The sequence below is a fragment of the Xenopus tropicalis genome, chromosome 8, assembly GCF_000004195.4.
Source record: "Xenopus tropicalis strain Nigerian chromosome 8, UCB_Xtro_10.0, whole genome shotgun sequence".
Taxonomy (NCBI): domain Eukaryota; kingdom Metazoa; phylum Chordata; class Amphibia; order Anura; family Pipidae; genus Xenopus; species Xenopus tropicalis.
Genome location: NC_030684.2, coordinates 1,797,603 through 1,811,150, shown reverse-complemented (window position 1 = coordinate 1,811,150; position 13,548 = coordinate 1,797,603). Strand labels below are relative to the sequence as shown.

Genomic DNA, 13,548 nt, shown 5'->3' with positions numbered 1-13,548 from the left:
GGACTCTACACCAGGCAAAGTACTGGGGCACTACCAGGAACCGATCCACTAGGAACCTTCTAGTCATTTCATTATTACCATAGACAGCCTTGGCCATTAGCTTGCAGTCTAATGAGACACTGTGCGGTCTCACTCTCAGAGCTGCTCACCTGTCTCTCTTCTGTCCTACAGGTAACGACTCCTACCAGGGAAGCAAATCTGTGCTGAACGGACCAGTGGGAGCCACCAAGTAGCCAAGACAAGGCCTTCAGGACTATAATTGGTCCTTCACACCTTCCTTGGGATCTAGCAAGCCCATTGGGTCGCCATCCTTGGGTTTAAGCAAGTCCATTGTGACTAAAGTTGGTCTTCATCCTTGGGTTCTTGCAAGGACATTGGGACTACAATTGGTCTTCATCTTTGGGTTCTAGCAAGGCCATTGGGACTACAGTTGGTCTTCATCCTTGGGTTCTAAGAAGGCCATTGGGACTACAGTTGGTCTTCATCCTTGGGTTCTAAGAAGGCCATTGGGACTACAGTTGGTCTTCATCCTTGGGTTCTAGCAGGGCCATTGGGACTACAGTTGGTCTTCATCCTTGGGTTCTAGCAGGGCCATTGGGACTACAGTTGGTCGTCATCCTTGGGTTCTAGCAGGGTCATTGGGACTACAGTTGGTCTTCATGCTTGGGTTCTAGTAAGGCCATTGGGATTACAGTTGGCTTCTTCAGTAGACCTAACTCCTAGCCTTGGACTGCTCTGCAGGATGCTCAGATAATGTGGTTCCCAATGAGCCGGTCCCTCATCCCTCAGAACTTAGTGGACCTGCCAGTTGGAGAGAGAGTGAAGTGTCAGCACAGGGGACTTCCCGGCCTCCCATGTAAAGAGGAATAGCACTTGGGGAGGTGCATTTGCCCTCGGGGTGGGGTCTTTACTTTCCTCAGCGCAACTGTTGCTTTGTGAGATGTCTGCATCGGTTCCCCCTTCGCTCCAGAACCTCCAGGCCCAGAGACCTTTCCATCATCTCTCCGAGAGCACTTGGACCCGGGAATAATTCCATTCATTCGCATATTGACAATTGGAGGGGATGTCACGCAGGAACTGACCCCCCAGTGGGACCCGATTGGCCCGTAGAAGTGGTCATGGTCATCTGCACCAGGTTCTCTCGCTCTGCTGGTTCCTCCTCGATCCCAGCGGTGCCGGTGCCGGATTTCTAGGTGTTGGGGGGGCATCACAACTCCAGCCACATGCAGGGGGCGCTGGGAGAAAACAAAGTTGCGGACAGTAATGTGAAAAAGATCCTTATGTCTTGTCTGAAGGGGCAACAGGTCATCATCAAGATGGAGGCCATGAAGATCATCCAGGCCGAGAAGTTCTCCGAGTGCCAGAACTCTCAGCCTCGGTACGGCCCCCCGTCTCGGAGGGAACCCCCGCTGGTTGCCAAGCGGGCCTGGCCCTCGGACTCGGAGATCATCGTCAACCAGGCCTGCGGGGACATGCCCGCCCTGGAACCCGCCCCCAACGCCTTGGGGCTTCCGACCAGGACACCGCCGCCTCCGCGGAGGGAGAAGATCTACCCGGGGCAACGGAAGCCGAGCGCCGAGATCTGTTACCACCGTAAGACCCCTTCGGATGAAGTCATCGTCAACCAGTACGTGCTGCACCCCTCCACCCCCTGCGAGCCCCTGGAATGCCCCACCTGCGGGCACATGTACAACTTCACCAACAAGCGCCCCCGGATCCTGTCCTGCCTCCATTCCGTGTGCGAGGAGTGCCTCCAGATCCTCTACGAGTCCTGCCCCAAGTACAAGTTCATCTCCTGCCCCACCTGCAAGCGGGAGACCGTGCTCTTCACTGACTATGGCCTGGCCGCCCTGGCGGTCAACACCAGCATCCTCAACCGGCTGCCGACCGAGGCCCTGTCGGCCAATCAGGTGCAGTGGAGCAGCGACACCGACCGCAGTTGCTACCAGACCTTCCGCCAGTACTGCGGGGCGGCCTGTACCTGCCACATCCGGAACCCGCTGTCTTCCTGCACCATCATGTAGCCTGGTACTGCTGGCCGGGCCCCTGGGGAACTGGATATTTATATATATATATAAGTGGGGCGCCCAATCCCGACTCTGCAGTTCCATATCATAGCGATGGCCCAGTTGGGTTCTACTTGCATCTCGGTGTGTGGGTTCTCCATCTCTCTGTGGCTCCTCCCACCCCCAATCTGGTTGGACCGGCATCGCCAGCGCAGAGACCAAGCACAACGGAACCACCAGCTGGCACCAACGCCCCCCCAGGGGCCCAACCAGAAGGGAACCCGTCACTCTCTGCCCAAATAGTTTCTTTTGCCAAAGCTTTGTTCTGATTCGCTGACTGAAATGCACAGAAATGATATATTTTAACTTATTGCCGGAAAGGGCCACTTGGGCTTCCAGCTGCCGGAGGGACCCCCGGGGGCCGTTGCTGAGCGACGCATCTGGGGCCCCTCGGGCAGAGGAAGGGTTATTGGGTACCAAATGGCGCATTGTGTGTATGGGGGGCGGGATTGTGGGGGTGCCATCCGGCCCAGGTGATTGTGCCCCTGTCAGTTACATAAACGGCTCCAACACAGAACCGACCCGGTCTATTATTTGCTCCAAACTTTCATGTAGCCCCCAGCTGATAATAATAAGGATACAGCCCCCCCGCAGTGTTGTACCCGGAGCTTTCTCCCCCAGTCCTATCACAGTCCCTGGGAATGCTGTGCTATTGGGATTTGGCCTCTGTCGGTACTGGGAACGTGTGTCTGTGATTGGCTGCAGTACCGGGTCCCACCACTTCCAGCCCAGAGCCAATGGGCCCCATAGAGCCACACGTTACAGCGCCCCCCATTGCTATGATTATTAGCTTATGTGAGGGAATTCTGGGTACACAGTCCCGGGTGTAACCCCCCCCCCATGGAACCACTGGTGGTATATTCCAAGGGCCACTGCCCCCCCCCCCCCCCCCCCCCCCCCCCCCCGTGACCATGAACCGCAACCCAGCCAATGGCCTGAAGGACAGAAAAGTACATAGGGACATGGGTCCCATTACACTGCCGCCTCCCATAAGTGGGGGAATATAAAATAAAGCCCCCAGGGCAATTAGAGGGGGGCTTGTGTGTGGGGGGGGAACCACCTTTCATTTCTTTCTCACATATGTGGGTGCTGCTGGGTGACCCCAGGGACCTATAGAAGAGCTGGGGGGGGGTGAGTGGGTGCTGCCGCTGCCACAATGGTTTCCATCTGACAGTGCAGCCGCTTCAGTCACTTCCTGCCCGACTCGCACAATACCGAGCGCTCAGGAAGCTGCTGCGGGGGCCACACTCTGTCACCCCCACCCTTTCCTGCGCACAAACTGCACCCACACACATTCCCTTATATAGATCTACAGCCCCGTCTGTCCTTATGTACTCAGTCTATTTGCCCCAGGCCCCGCCCACTTACCCAGCATTCTGTCTGTATGTGTCACATGGTATAACTAAAGCAGGGAAGACTAAACTACTTGCCCCAGGCCCCGCCCACTTACCCAGCATTCTGTCTGTATGAGTCACATGGTATAACTAAAGCAGGGAAGGCTAAACTACTTGCCCCAGGCTCCACCCACTTACCCAGCATTCTGTCTGTATGTGTCACATGGTATAACTAAAGCAGGGAAGACTAAACTACTTGCCCCAGGCCCCACCCACTTACCCAGCATTCTGTCTGTATGAGTCACATGGTATAACTAAAGCAGGGAAGGCTAAACTACTTGCCCCAGGCTCCACCCACTTACCCAGCATTCTGTCTGTATGAGTCACATGGTATAACTAAAGCAGGGAAGGCTAAACTACTTGCCCCAGGCCCTGCCCACTTACCCAGCATTCTGTCTGTATGAGTCACATGGTATAACTAAAGCAGGGAAGGCTAAACTACTTGCCCCAGGCCCCGCCCACTTACCCAGCATTCTGTCTGTATGTGTCACATGGTATAACTAAAGCAGGGAAGGCTAAACTACTTGCCCCAGGCCCCGCCCACTTACCCAGCATTCTGTCTGTATGTGTCACATGGTATAACTAAAGCAGGGAAGGCTAAACTACTTGCCCAGGCCCCGCCCCACTTACCCAGCATTCTGTCTGTATGTGTCACATGGTATAACTAAAGCAGGGAAGGCTAAACTACTTGCCCCAGGCTCCGCCCACTTACCCAGCATTCTGTCTGTATGAGTCACATGGTATAACTAAAGCAGGGAAGGCTAAACTACTTGCCCCAGGCCCCGCCCACTTACCCAGCATTCTGTCTGTATGTGTCACATGGTATAACTAAAGCAGGGAAGGCTAAACTACTTGCCCCAGGCTCCGCCCACTTACCCAGCATTCTGTCTGTATGAGTCACATGGTATAACTAAAGCAGGGAAGGCTAAACTACTTGCCCCAGGCCCCGCCCACTTACCCAGCATTCTGTCTGTATGTGTCACATGGTATAACTAAAGCAGGGAAGGCTAAACTACTTGCCCCAGGCTCCACCCACTTACCCAGCATTCTGTCTGTATGTGTCACATGGTATAACTAAAGCAGGGAAGGCTAAACTACTTGCCCCAGGCCCCGCCCACTTACCCAGCATTCTGTCTGTATGTGTCACATGGTATAACTAAAGCAGGGAAGGCTAAACTACTTGCCCCAGGCCCCACCCACTTACCCAGCATTCTGTCTGTATGAGTCACATGGTATAACTAAAGCAGGGAAGGCTAAACTACTTGCCCCAGGCCCCACCCACTTACCCAGCATTCTGTCTGTATGAGTCACATGGTATAACTAAAGCAGGGAAGGCTAAACTACTTGCCCCAGGCTCCACCCACTTACCCAGCATTCTGTCTGTATGAGTCACATGGTATAACCCCCCCTCCCTGCTTGTTAAACAAGAGAATGCAGCTGGGGGGGTATAAGGGGGGGCACATATGGAGATAACTGGGCGCCCAACTCCTAAGTGGCAAATTCCACTTCTACCGGACAAACATCCCCATGTAAATAGTGACTGTCACCTCCCATGATGCAACGCTCCCTCTCACTGCTCTGGGCCCCTCCCATGATGCAACGCTCCCTCTCACAGGGGGTCCAGTTGCTGCAGGGCATGCTGGGAGTTGTAGTTTAGCTGCAGCATATGCATGACGGAGACTCCTGGCCCTTTTGTTGTATGGTTACTAGGGTCCCATGTTCCCCAGCAACCAAGCAGGGGGGTGAGAATGCCGGCCAATCCCAGCTGAGGGAAGAGGCAAAGGTGACCAATGGCAGCGCTGCTTCCCCTTTAATCCCAGTAGTATTGGGGCCCCCCTACACAGGGAGGGAAAGCAGCAGCTGAGGGGGGGGGGTAACATCTAGCCGTGCCCTTATCTCTGCCCCCGCCCCTCTGCCCGCCCAACATGCCAACGTTAACTGCCCGACTGGAGGAATTCAGAGCTGGAGCCCAGGGGGGGGGGATACAGGCAGCCGAGGGGCCCCAAGTAACAGAACTGAGCAATGTCCATCCTGCCCCCCCCCCAGCAGAGCTTGGGCACCCACCTTGCCCCCCCCCAGCAGAGCTTGGGCACCCTCCTTGCCCCCCCCAGCAGAGCTTGGGCACCCACCTTGCCCCCCCCAGCAGAGCTTGGGCACCCTCCTTGCCCCCCCCCAGCAGAGCTTGGGCACCCACCTTGCCCCCCCCAGCAGAGCTTGGGCACCCACCTTGCCCCCCCCCAGCAGAGCTTGGGCACCCACCTTGCCCCCCCCCAGCAGAGCTTGGGCACCCTCCTTGCCCCCCCCAGCAGAGCTTGGGCACCCTCCTTGCCCCCCCCAGCAGAGCTTGGGCACCCACCTTGCCCCCCCAGCAGAGCTTGGGCACCCACCTTGCCCCCCCCAGCAGAGCTTGGGCACCCACCTTGCCCCCCCCCAGCAGAGCTTGGGCACCCACCTTGCCCCCCCCCAGCAGAGCTTGGGCACCCTCCTTGCCCCCCCAGCAGAGCTTGGGCACCCACCTTGCCCCCCCAGCAGAGCTTGGGCACCCACCTTGCCCCCCCCAGCAGAGCTTGGGCACCCACCTTGCCCCCCCCAGCAGAGCTTGGGCACCCACCTTGCCCCCCCCAGCAGAGCTTGGGCACCCTCCTTGCCCCCCCCAGCAGAGCTTGGGCACCCACCTTGCCCCCCCCAGCAGAGCTTGGGCACCCTCCTTGCCCCCCCCAGCAGAGCTTGGGCACCCACCTTGCCCCCCCCAGCAGAGCTTGGGCACCCACCTTGCCCCCCCCCAGCAGAGCTTGGGCACCCACCTTGCCCCCCCCCAGCAGAGCTTGGGCACCCACCTTGCCCCCCCCAGCAGAGCTTGGGCACCCTCCTTGCCCCCCCCAGCAGAGCTTGGGCACCCACCTTGCCCCCCCCAGCAGAGCTTGGGCACCCACCTTGCCCCCCCCCAGCAGAGCTTGGGCACCCTCCTTGCCCCCCCCAGCAGAGCTTGGGCACCCACCTTGCCCCCCCCAGCAGAGCTTGGGCACCCACCTTGCCCCCCCAGCAGAGCTTGGGCACCCACCTTGCCCCCCCAGCAGAGCTTGGGCACCCACCTTGCCCCCCCCAGCAGAGCTTGGGCACCCACCTTGCCCCCCCCCAGCAGAGCTTGGGCACCCACCTTGCCCCCCCCAGCAGAGCTTGGGCACCCACCTTGCCCCCCCAGCAGAGCTTGGGCACCCACCTTGCCCCCCCCAGCAGAGCTTGGGCACCCACCTTGGCCCCCCCCAGCAGAGCTTGGGCACCCACCTTGTCCCCCCAGCAGAGCTTGGGCACCCACCTTGCCCCCCCCAGCAGAGCTTGGGCACCCACCTTGCCCCCCCCAGCAGAGCTTGGGCACCCACCTTGGCCCCCCCAGCAGAGCTTGGGCACCCACCTTGCCCCCCCCAGCAGAGCTTGGGCACCCACCTTGCCCCCCCCAGCAGAGCTTGGGCACCCACCTTGGCCCCCCCCCAGCAGAGCTTGGGCACCCACCTTGCCCCCCCCAGCAGAGCTTGGGCACCCACCTTGCCCCCCCCCAGCAGAGCTTGGGCACCCACCTTGCCCCCCCCAGCAGAGCTTGGGCACCCACCCTTGGCCCCCCCCAGCAGAGCTTGGGCACCCACCTTGCCCCCCCAGCAGAGCTTGGCCCCCCCCAGAGCCACCCACCTTGCCCCCCCAGCAGAGCTTGGCACCCACCTTCGCCCCCCCCCATGCAGGAAGCTTTGAGCGACCCACCTTGGCCCCCCCAGCAGAGCGTTGAGCACCCACCTTGGGCCCCCCCAGCAGAGCTTGGCACCCACCTTGCCCCCCCCAGCAGATGCTTGGGCACCCACCTTGCCCCCCCCCAAGCAGGCCTTGGGCACCCCACCTGGCCCCCCCGGCAGGGGGTTATTAGAGGGGCCACACTGACCCAGTGCAGCAACACAAGCTGGAGATTTACTATTGGCCCCGCCCAGTTGTGCCCCAACAGGAACACTTTATTCACTCAGGGGCCCGAGCGGCAGACTCAGCGCATCAATAATTCATTCCCCCGGCCCAACGCGCTCACTGGGGAAAGGAAAGATCCTCACTGAAACCTGAGCGGCCCCCCCCAACTGTGATCCCACTGATACCCGGGGGAGGAGAGCAGCCCGACCCTACTGCCTAAACCCCCAACCTGTCACTGTATAGGGGAACCCCATGCCCCCCCAGAACCTGCCCCTTTCTGCCCAGGAGCAGAGCAGCACCATTCAGTTCTATCCAGGTCTGTTCATTGGTTCCTTTCCGCTACATTGTCTCAGGAGTCAGAACTGACACTGCTTTCAGTAGCAATAACAGTTACATATAGGGTTAAGTTCCCCTTTAGACTCCAGGGGGGGTTCCTGCCTGACCATGGGAAAGAGAGCAGTCCAGGGGCAGGAAGTACAGAGAATCAGAGCTCTGTACCTGGGTAAGTACTGGGGGGAGATTGGATTCACTTACCCAGGGGGAGGTTCCTGTCTGACCATGGGAAAGAGAGCAGCCCAGGAGCAGGAAGTACAGAGAATCAGAGCTCTGTACCTGGGTAAGTACTGGGGGGAGATTGGATTCACTTACCCAGGGGGGGTTCCTGCCTGACCATGGGAAAGAGAGCAGCCCAGGAGCAGGAAGTACAGAGAATCAGAGCTCTGTACCTGGGTAAGTACTGGGGGGAGATTGGATTCACTTACCCAGGGGGGGGTTCCTGCCTGACCATGGGAAAGAGAGCAGCCCAGGAGCAGGAAGTACAGAGAATCAGAGCTCTGTACCTGGGTAAGTACTGGGGGAGATTGGATTCACTTACCCAGGGGGGGGTTCCTGCCTGACCATGGGAAAGAGAGCAGCCCAGGAGCAGGAAGTACAGAGAATCAGAGCTCTGTACCTGGGTAAGTACTGGGGGGAGATTGGATTCACTTACCCAGGGGAGGTTCCTGCCTGACCATGGGAAAGAGAGCAGCCCAGGAGCAGGAAGTACAGAGAATCAGAGCTCTGTACCTGGGTAAGTACTGGGGGGAGATTGGATTCACTTACCCAGGGGGGGGGTTCCTGCCTGACCATGGGAAAGAGAGCAGCCCAGGAGCAGGAAGTACAGAGAATCAGAGCTCTGTACCTGGGTAAGTACTGGGGGGAGATTGGATTCACTTACCCAGGTGGGGGGTTCCTGCCTGACCATGGGAAAGAGAGCAGCCCAGGAGCAGGAAGTACAGAGAATCAGAGCTCTGTACCTGGGTAAGTACTGGGGGGAGATTGGATTCACTTACCCAGGGGGAGGTTCCTGCCTGACCATGGGAAAGAGAGCAGCCCAGGAGCAGGAAGTACAGAGAATCAGAGCTCTGTACCTGGGTAAGTACTGGGGGGAGATTGGATTCACTTACCCAGGGGGGGTTCCTGCCTGACCATGGGAAAGAGAGCAGCCCAGGAGCAGGAAGTACAGAGAATCAGAGCTCTGTACATGGGTAAGTACTGGGGGGAGATTGGATTCACTTACCCAGGGGGAGGTTCCTGCCTGACCATGGGAAAGAGAGCAGCCCAGGAGCAGGAAAGAGAGCAGATACAGAAAACTCCAACCATAGAGAAATCTGTGTGACTGCTGCCACCTGGTGGCTGATTTGGGAAGGACCTGATATTTGGTTCAGAGAAGCAACAGAACTGAGCCCAATCTGTTACACCCCCAAGTACAGGGGTCGGTACATCAGTGCAGATCACCCCCCTCTTCCTCTGCATCACTCTCTCTGCCCCCAACTGCCCCAGCGGCACAGAGCTGCCCACTTGCTCTCATTATGGATTCCTTGACCCTGAGGCTGCACAGCAAAGCAGTAAAGAGAGGGGGGGGGCCCAAGACCCAAATGCCTGAAACCTGAACTACACAGACTCTCAGTACAGTCATATCTACTGCACCAATCAGTATGGCCCCTCCCACCCATATATATAAATATACCCCGTTGCCCAGTTTGGTGCCACCGACACACCCTGTAGGAAATGGTGAGATAAGATTTACCAACTCCTCTTCCTCACAGCAGTTCAGACTCACTTTCCTCCCCTACTTGGACTTATACAGACCCAGTGCCCAGAGGGACCTGCCGATATCGGAACTGTCTCACAAGCTGTCGGTTCCCTGTCTCTCCCTATAAGGTAAGTGGGTTAATTGCCCCCTGGGCTGTAATAGTGTGTGTAGTAAGGCAAGATGGTGCCAGGGAATGGGGGTATAGTGTGTGTAGTAAGGCAGGATGGTGCCAGGGAATGGGGGTATAGTGTGTGTAGTAAGGCAAGATGGTGCCAGGGAATGGGGGTATAGTGTGTGTAGTAAGGCAAGATGGTGCCAGGGAATGGGGGTATAGTGTGTGTAGTAAGGCAAGATAGTGCCAGGGAATGGGGGTATAGTGTGTGTAGTAAGGCAAGATGGTGCCAGGGAATGGGGGTATAGTGTGTGTAGTAAGGCAGGATGGTGCCAGGGAATGGGGGTATAGTGTGTGTAGTAAGGCAAGATGGTGCCAGGGAATGGGGGTATAGTGTGTGTAGTAAGGCAAGATGGTGCCAGGGAATGGGGGTATAGTGTGTGTAGTAAGGCAAGATAGTGCCAGGGAATGGGGGTATAGTGTGTGTAGTAAGGCAAGATGGTGCCAGGGAATGGGGGTATAGTGTGTATAGTAAGGCAAGATGGTGCAGGGAATGGGGGTATAGTGTGTGTAGTAAGGCAAGATGGTGCCAGGGAATGGGGGTATAGTGTGTGTAGTAAGGCAAGATGGTGCCAGGGAATGGGGGTATAGTGTGTGTAGTAAGGCAAGATGGTGCCAGGGAATGGGGGTATAGTGTGTGTAGTAAGGCAAGATGGTGCCAGGGAATGGGGGTATAGTGTGTGTAGTAAGGCAAGATGGTGCCAGGGAATGGGGTATAGTGTGTGTAGTAAGGCAAGATGGTGTCAGGGAAGGGGGGTATAGTGTGTATAGTAAGGCAAGATGGTGCCAGGGAAGGGGGGTATAGTGTGTAGTAAGGCAAGATGGTGTCAGGGAATGGGGGTATAGTGTGTGTAGTAAGGCAAGATGGTGCCAGGGAATGGGGGTATAGTGTGTGTAGTAAGGCAAGATGGTGTCAGGAATGGGGTATAGTGTGTATAGTAAGGCAAGATGGTGCCAGGGAAGGGGGGTATAGTGTGTAGTAAGGCAAGATGGTGCCAGGGAAGGGGGGTATAGTGTGTAGTAAGGCAAGATGGTGTCAGGGAAGGGGGTATAGTGTGTAGTAAGGCAGGATGGTGTCAGGGAAGGGGGGTATAGTGTGTATAGTAAGGCAAGATGGTGCCAGGGAATGGGGGTATAGTGTGTATAGTAAGGCAAGATGGTGCCAGGGAAGGGGGGTATAGTGTGTATAGTAAGGCAAGATGGTGCCAGGGAATGGGGGTATAGTGTGTGTGTAGTAAGGCAAGATGGTGTCAGGGAATGGGGGTATAGTGTGTAGTAAGGCAAGATGGTGCCAGGGAAGGGGGGTATAGTGTGTGTAGTAAGGCAAGATGGTGCCAGGGAAGGGGGGTATAGTGTGTGTAGTAAGGCAAGGTAGTGTCACTACAACTCCCAGCATCCCCAAAGTTTTGGTTTCTGCACCAGTTGGGTCTATTCTACCCTGATGCCCCCAGGAGCGGGGAGTAAGGAGGCTGTTGCTCTTGGGGGGGGGGGGTACAGCGCCCCCCTGTGTAAGTGCAGCTCCACCCCAAGGCACTGATAGGTCATATGACTGAGGTGCTGCTCATGTGACCTGCTTGGTGAGCTCTGCACCCAGGGGTAATTACCATAGCAACCTAAAAGCCCCTGACAGAGGCAAGACAATGGGCAATGGGTAGTTTCCATAGGGAGTCACTGAGGTCACTAGACTGATGGTCCCACTGACAGAGCACCCACTGGGTGTTGGGGGTATTAGCGCTCAGTATGGGGGCAGGTTGTGACTCCATGCCGTTTAATTGCCCCTAGGAGTCGCTTGGAGATGTTGAACGAGTCGGGGGGGAACCCCACGTGCCAAGCCTACGCGCACCCCCACTTCTTCCACATCATCCTCAGCTTCATCTTCTCCGTTGGGTTCCTGCTGAACTGCCTGAGCCTGTGGGTGTTCTGGTTCCGGATCAAACCATGGAACCCGTCCATCGTCCTCCAGTTCAACTTGGCCATTTCCGACGCCGTCATCTCCCCGGTGGCCCCCCTGTTGGTTCTGTACATGCGGAGCGACCGCTGGGGCTTCGGGACCCCCCTGTGTAAGGTGACGGTGTTCCTGCTCAGCACCCACATGTACGGGGGGGTCTATCTCCTCACCCTCATCGCTCTACACCGTTACTTCACCGTCGTCCATCACCGCAGGAGACACGTGTGGGGCAGAAAGTCCTTCGTCACCAAACTCTGCCTCGTGGCCTGGGGCCTCCTCTTCCTCCAGGGGCTTCCGTTCTTCTTCGTCCTACAGACGTCCAACGTCACCGGGGCCACCAAGTGTCTCAGTATCCACCAAGCGGAACACGTGGTTCTGTACTTTATCTGGAACTGGCTGATAACCATTCTGGGCCTGCTGGTTCCGTTCATGGTGACGCTGGTGTGTTACGGCCTCCTGGGCCGGTTCTTCCTCGCTGCCAACGCCACCAAACCCCTCACTCGGGCCATGATCTCCAAGTCCATCCTGACCATCGGGGTCTCTCTGGCCATATTTGCCCTCTGTTACATCCCCGTCCACCTAACAAGAGCGGTGCTGGTCACTGCCAAGCTATTTGCCCCAGGCTATTGCCCCCTGCTGGAAAGAACAGAACAAGCCTATGGCTTCACGTGGCTTCTCTCCACCACCAACAGCTGCATGGACCCCATTCTTTACTGCTTTGCCTCCAAGCGATTCAGGAGAATAATCAACAAGTGGATCTGCTCTCTCCCCTGTGCAAAGAAGGATTGGCCAATCACAGAGGGTTCTGGGGCTCAGCAGGAAGGCTCGGCATTGGGCAGCCAAGGGAGGAGAACACCAATGACAAACACAATTGATGAAGATCAAATAAAGGATTAAAATCCAATAAAAAGTTTCTCTGACTTTATTGTATTTGAGCCCAAGTGCCAACCCCTCCTCCTCTTCCTCCTCCTCCTCTTCCTCCTCCTCCTCTTCTTCCTCCTCCTCTTCCTCTTCCTCCTCTTCCTCCTCCTCCTCTTCCTCCTCCTCCTCTTCCTCTTCCTCCTCTTCCTCCTCCATACCACTGGCCATCCAATAAATACACATAGCTGCCCCAGAGTATTGCCCGTACTTACCCAGATACAGAGCTCTGATTCTCTGTACTTCCTGCTCCAGGGCTGCTCTCTTTCCCATGGTCAGACAGGAACCTCCCCCCTGGGTAAGTGAATCCAATCTCCCCCCAGTACTTACCCAGATACAGAGCTCTGATTCTCTGTACTTCCTGCTCCTGGGCTGCTCTCTTTCCCATGGTCAGACAGGAACCTCCCCCCTGGGTAAGTGAATCCAATCTCCCCCCAGTACTTACCCAGGTACAGAGCTCTGATTCTCTGTACTTCCTGCTCCTGGGCTGCTCTCTTTCCCATGGTCAGGCAGGAACCTCCCCCTGGGTAAGTGAATCCAATCTCCCCCCAGTACTTACCCAGGTACAGAGCTCTGATTCTCTGTACTTCCTGCTCCTGGGCTGCTCTCTTTCCCATGGTCAGACAGAAAATCCCCCCTGGGTAAGTGAATCCAATCTCCCCCCAGTACTTACCCAGGTACAGAGCTCTGATTCTCTGTACTTCCTGCTCCTGGGCTGCTCTCTTTCCCATGGTCAGACAGGAACCTCCCCCCCTGGGTAAGTGAATCCAATCTCCCCCCAGTACTTACCCAGGTACAGAGCTCTGATTCTCTGTACTTCCTGCTCCTGGGCTGCTCTCTTTCCCATGGTCAGGCAGGAACCTCCCCCTGGGTAAGTGAATCCAATCCCCCCCAGTACTTACCCAGGTACAGAGCTCTGATTCTCTGTACTTCCTGCTCCTGGGCTGCTCTCTTTCCCATGGTCAGGCAGGAACCTCCCCCCCAGGTAAGTGAATCCAATCTCCCCCCAGTACTTACCCAGGTACAGAGCT

At 56.9% G+C, this 13,548-nt stretch overlaps 2 protein-coding genes across 2 annotated transcripts; both read left to right on the top strand.

The window, feature by feature from the left end:
• The first annotated feature begins 1,202 nt into the window (after nt 1-1,202).
• rnf208 (ring finger protein 208) lies at nt 1,203-2,583 on the top strand. Its single transcript, XM_031890676.1, has one exon. The coding sequence runs from the start codon at nt 1,224-1,226 to the stop codon at nt 2,022-2,024; it is 801 nt and encodes a 266-aa protein (XP_031746536.1). The 5' UTR covers nt 1,203-1,223; the 3' UTR covers nt 2,025-2,583.
• Nucleotides 2,584-8,949: 6,366 nt separating this feature from the next.
• On the top strand, nt 8,950-12,496 carry LOC101732106 (P2Y purinoceptor 4). The gene is made up of 2 exons (XM_031891003.1): nt 8,950-9,607; nt 11,434-12,496. The coding sequence occupies exon 2, from the start codon at nt 11,447-11,449 to the stop codon at nt 12,494-12,496; it is 1,050 nt and encodes a 349-aa protein (XP_031746863.1). The 5' UTR covers nt 8,950-9,607; nt 11,434-11,446.
• The last annotated feature ends 1,052 nt before the right edge of the window (nt 12,497-13,548 follow it).

Excerpts from the sequence above, each read along its gene's own strand:
- rnf208 (XM_031890676.1), top strand. The coding sequence starts at position 1,224 with ATGCAGGGGGCGCTGGGAGAAAACAAAGTTGCGGACAGTAATGTGAAA.
- LOC101732106 (XM_031891003.1), top strand. The coding sequence starts at position 11,447 with ATGTTGAACGAGTCGGGGGGGAACCCCACGTGCCAAGCCTACGCGCAC.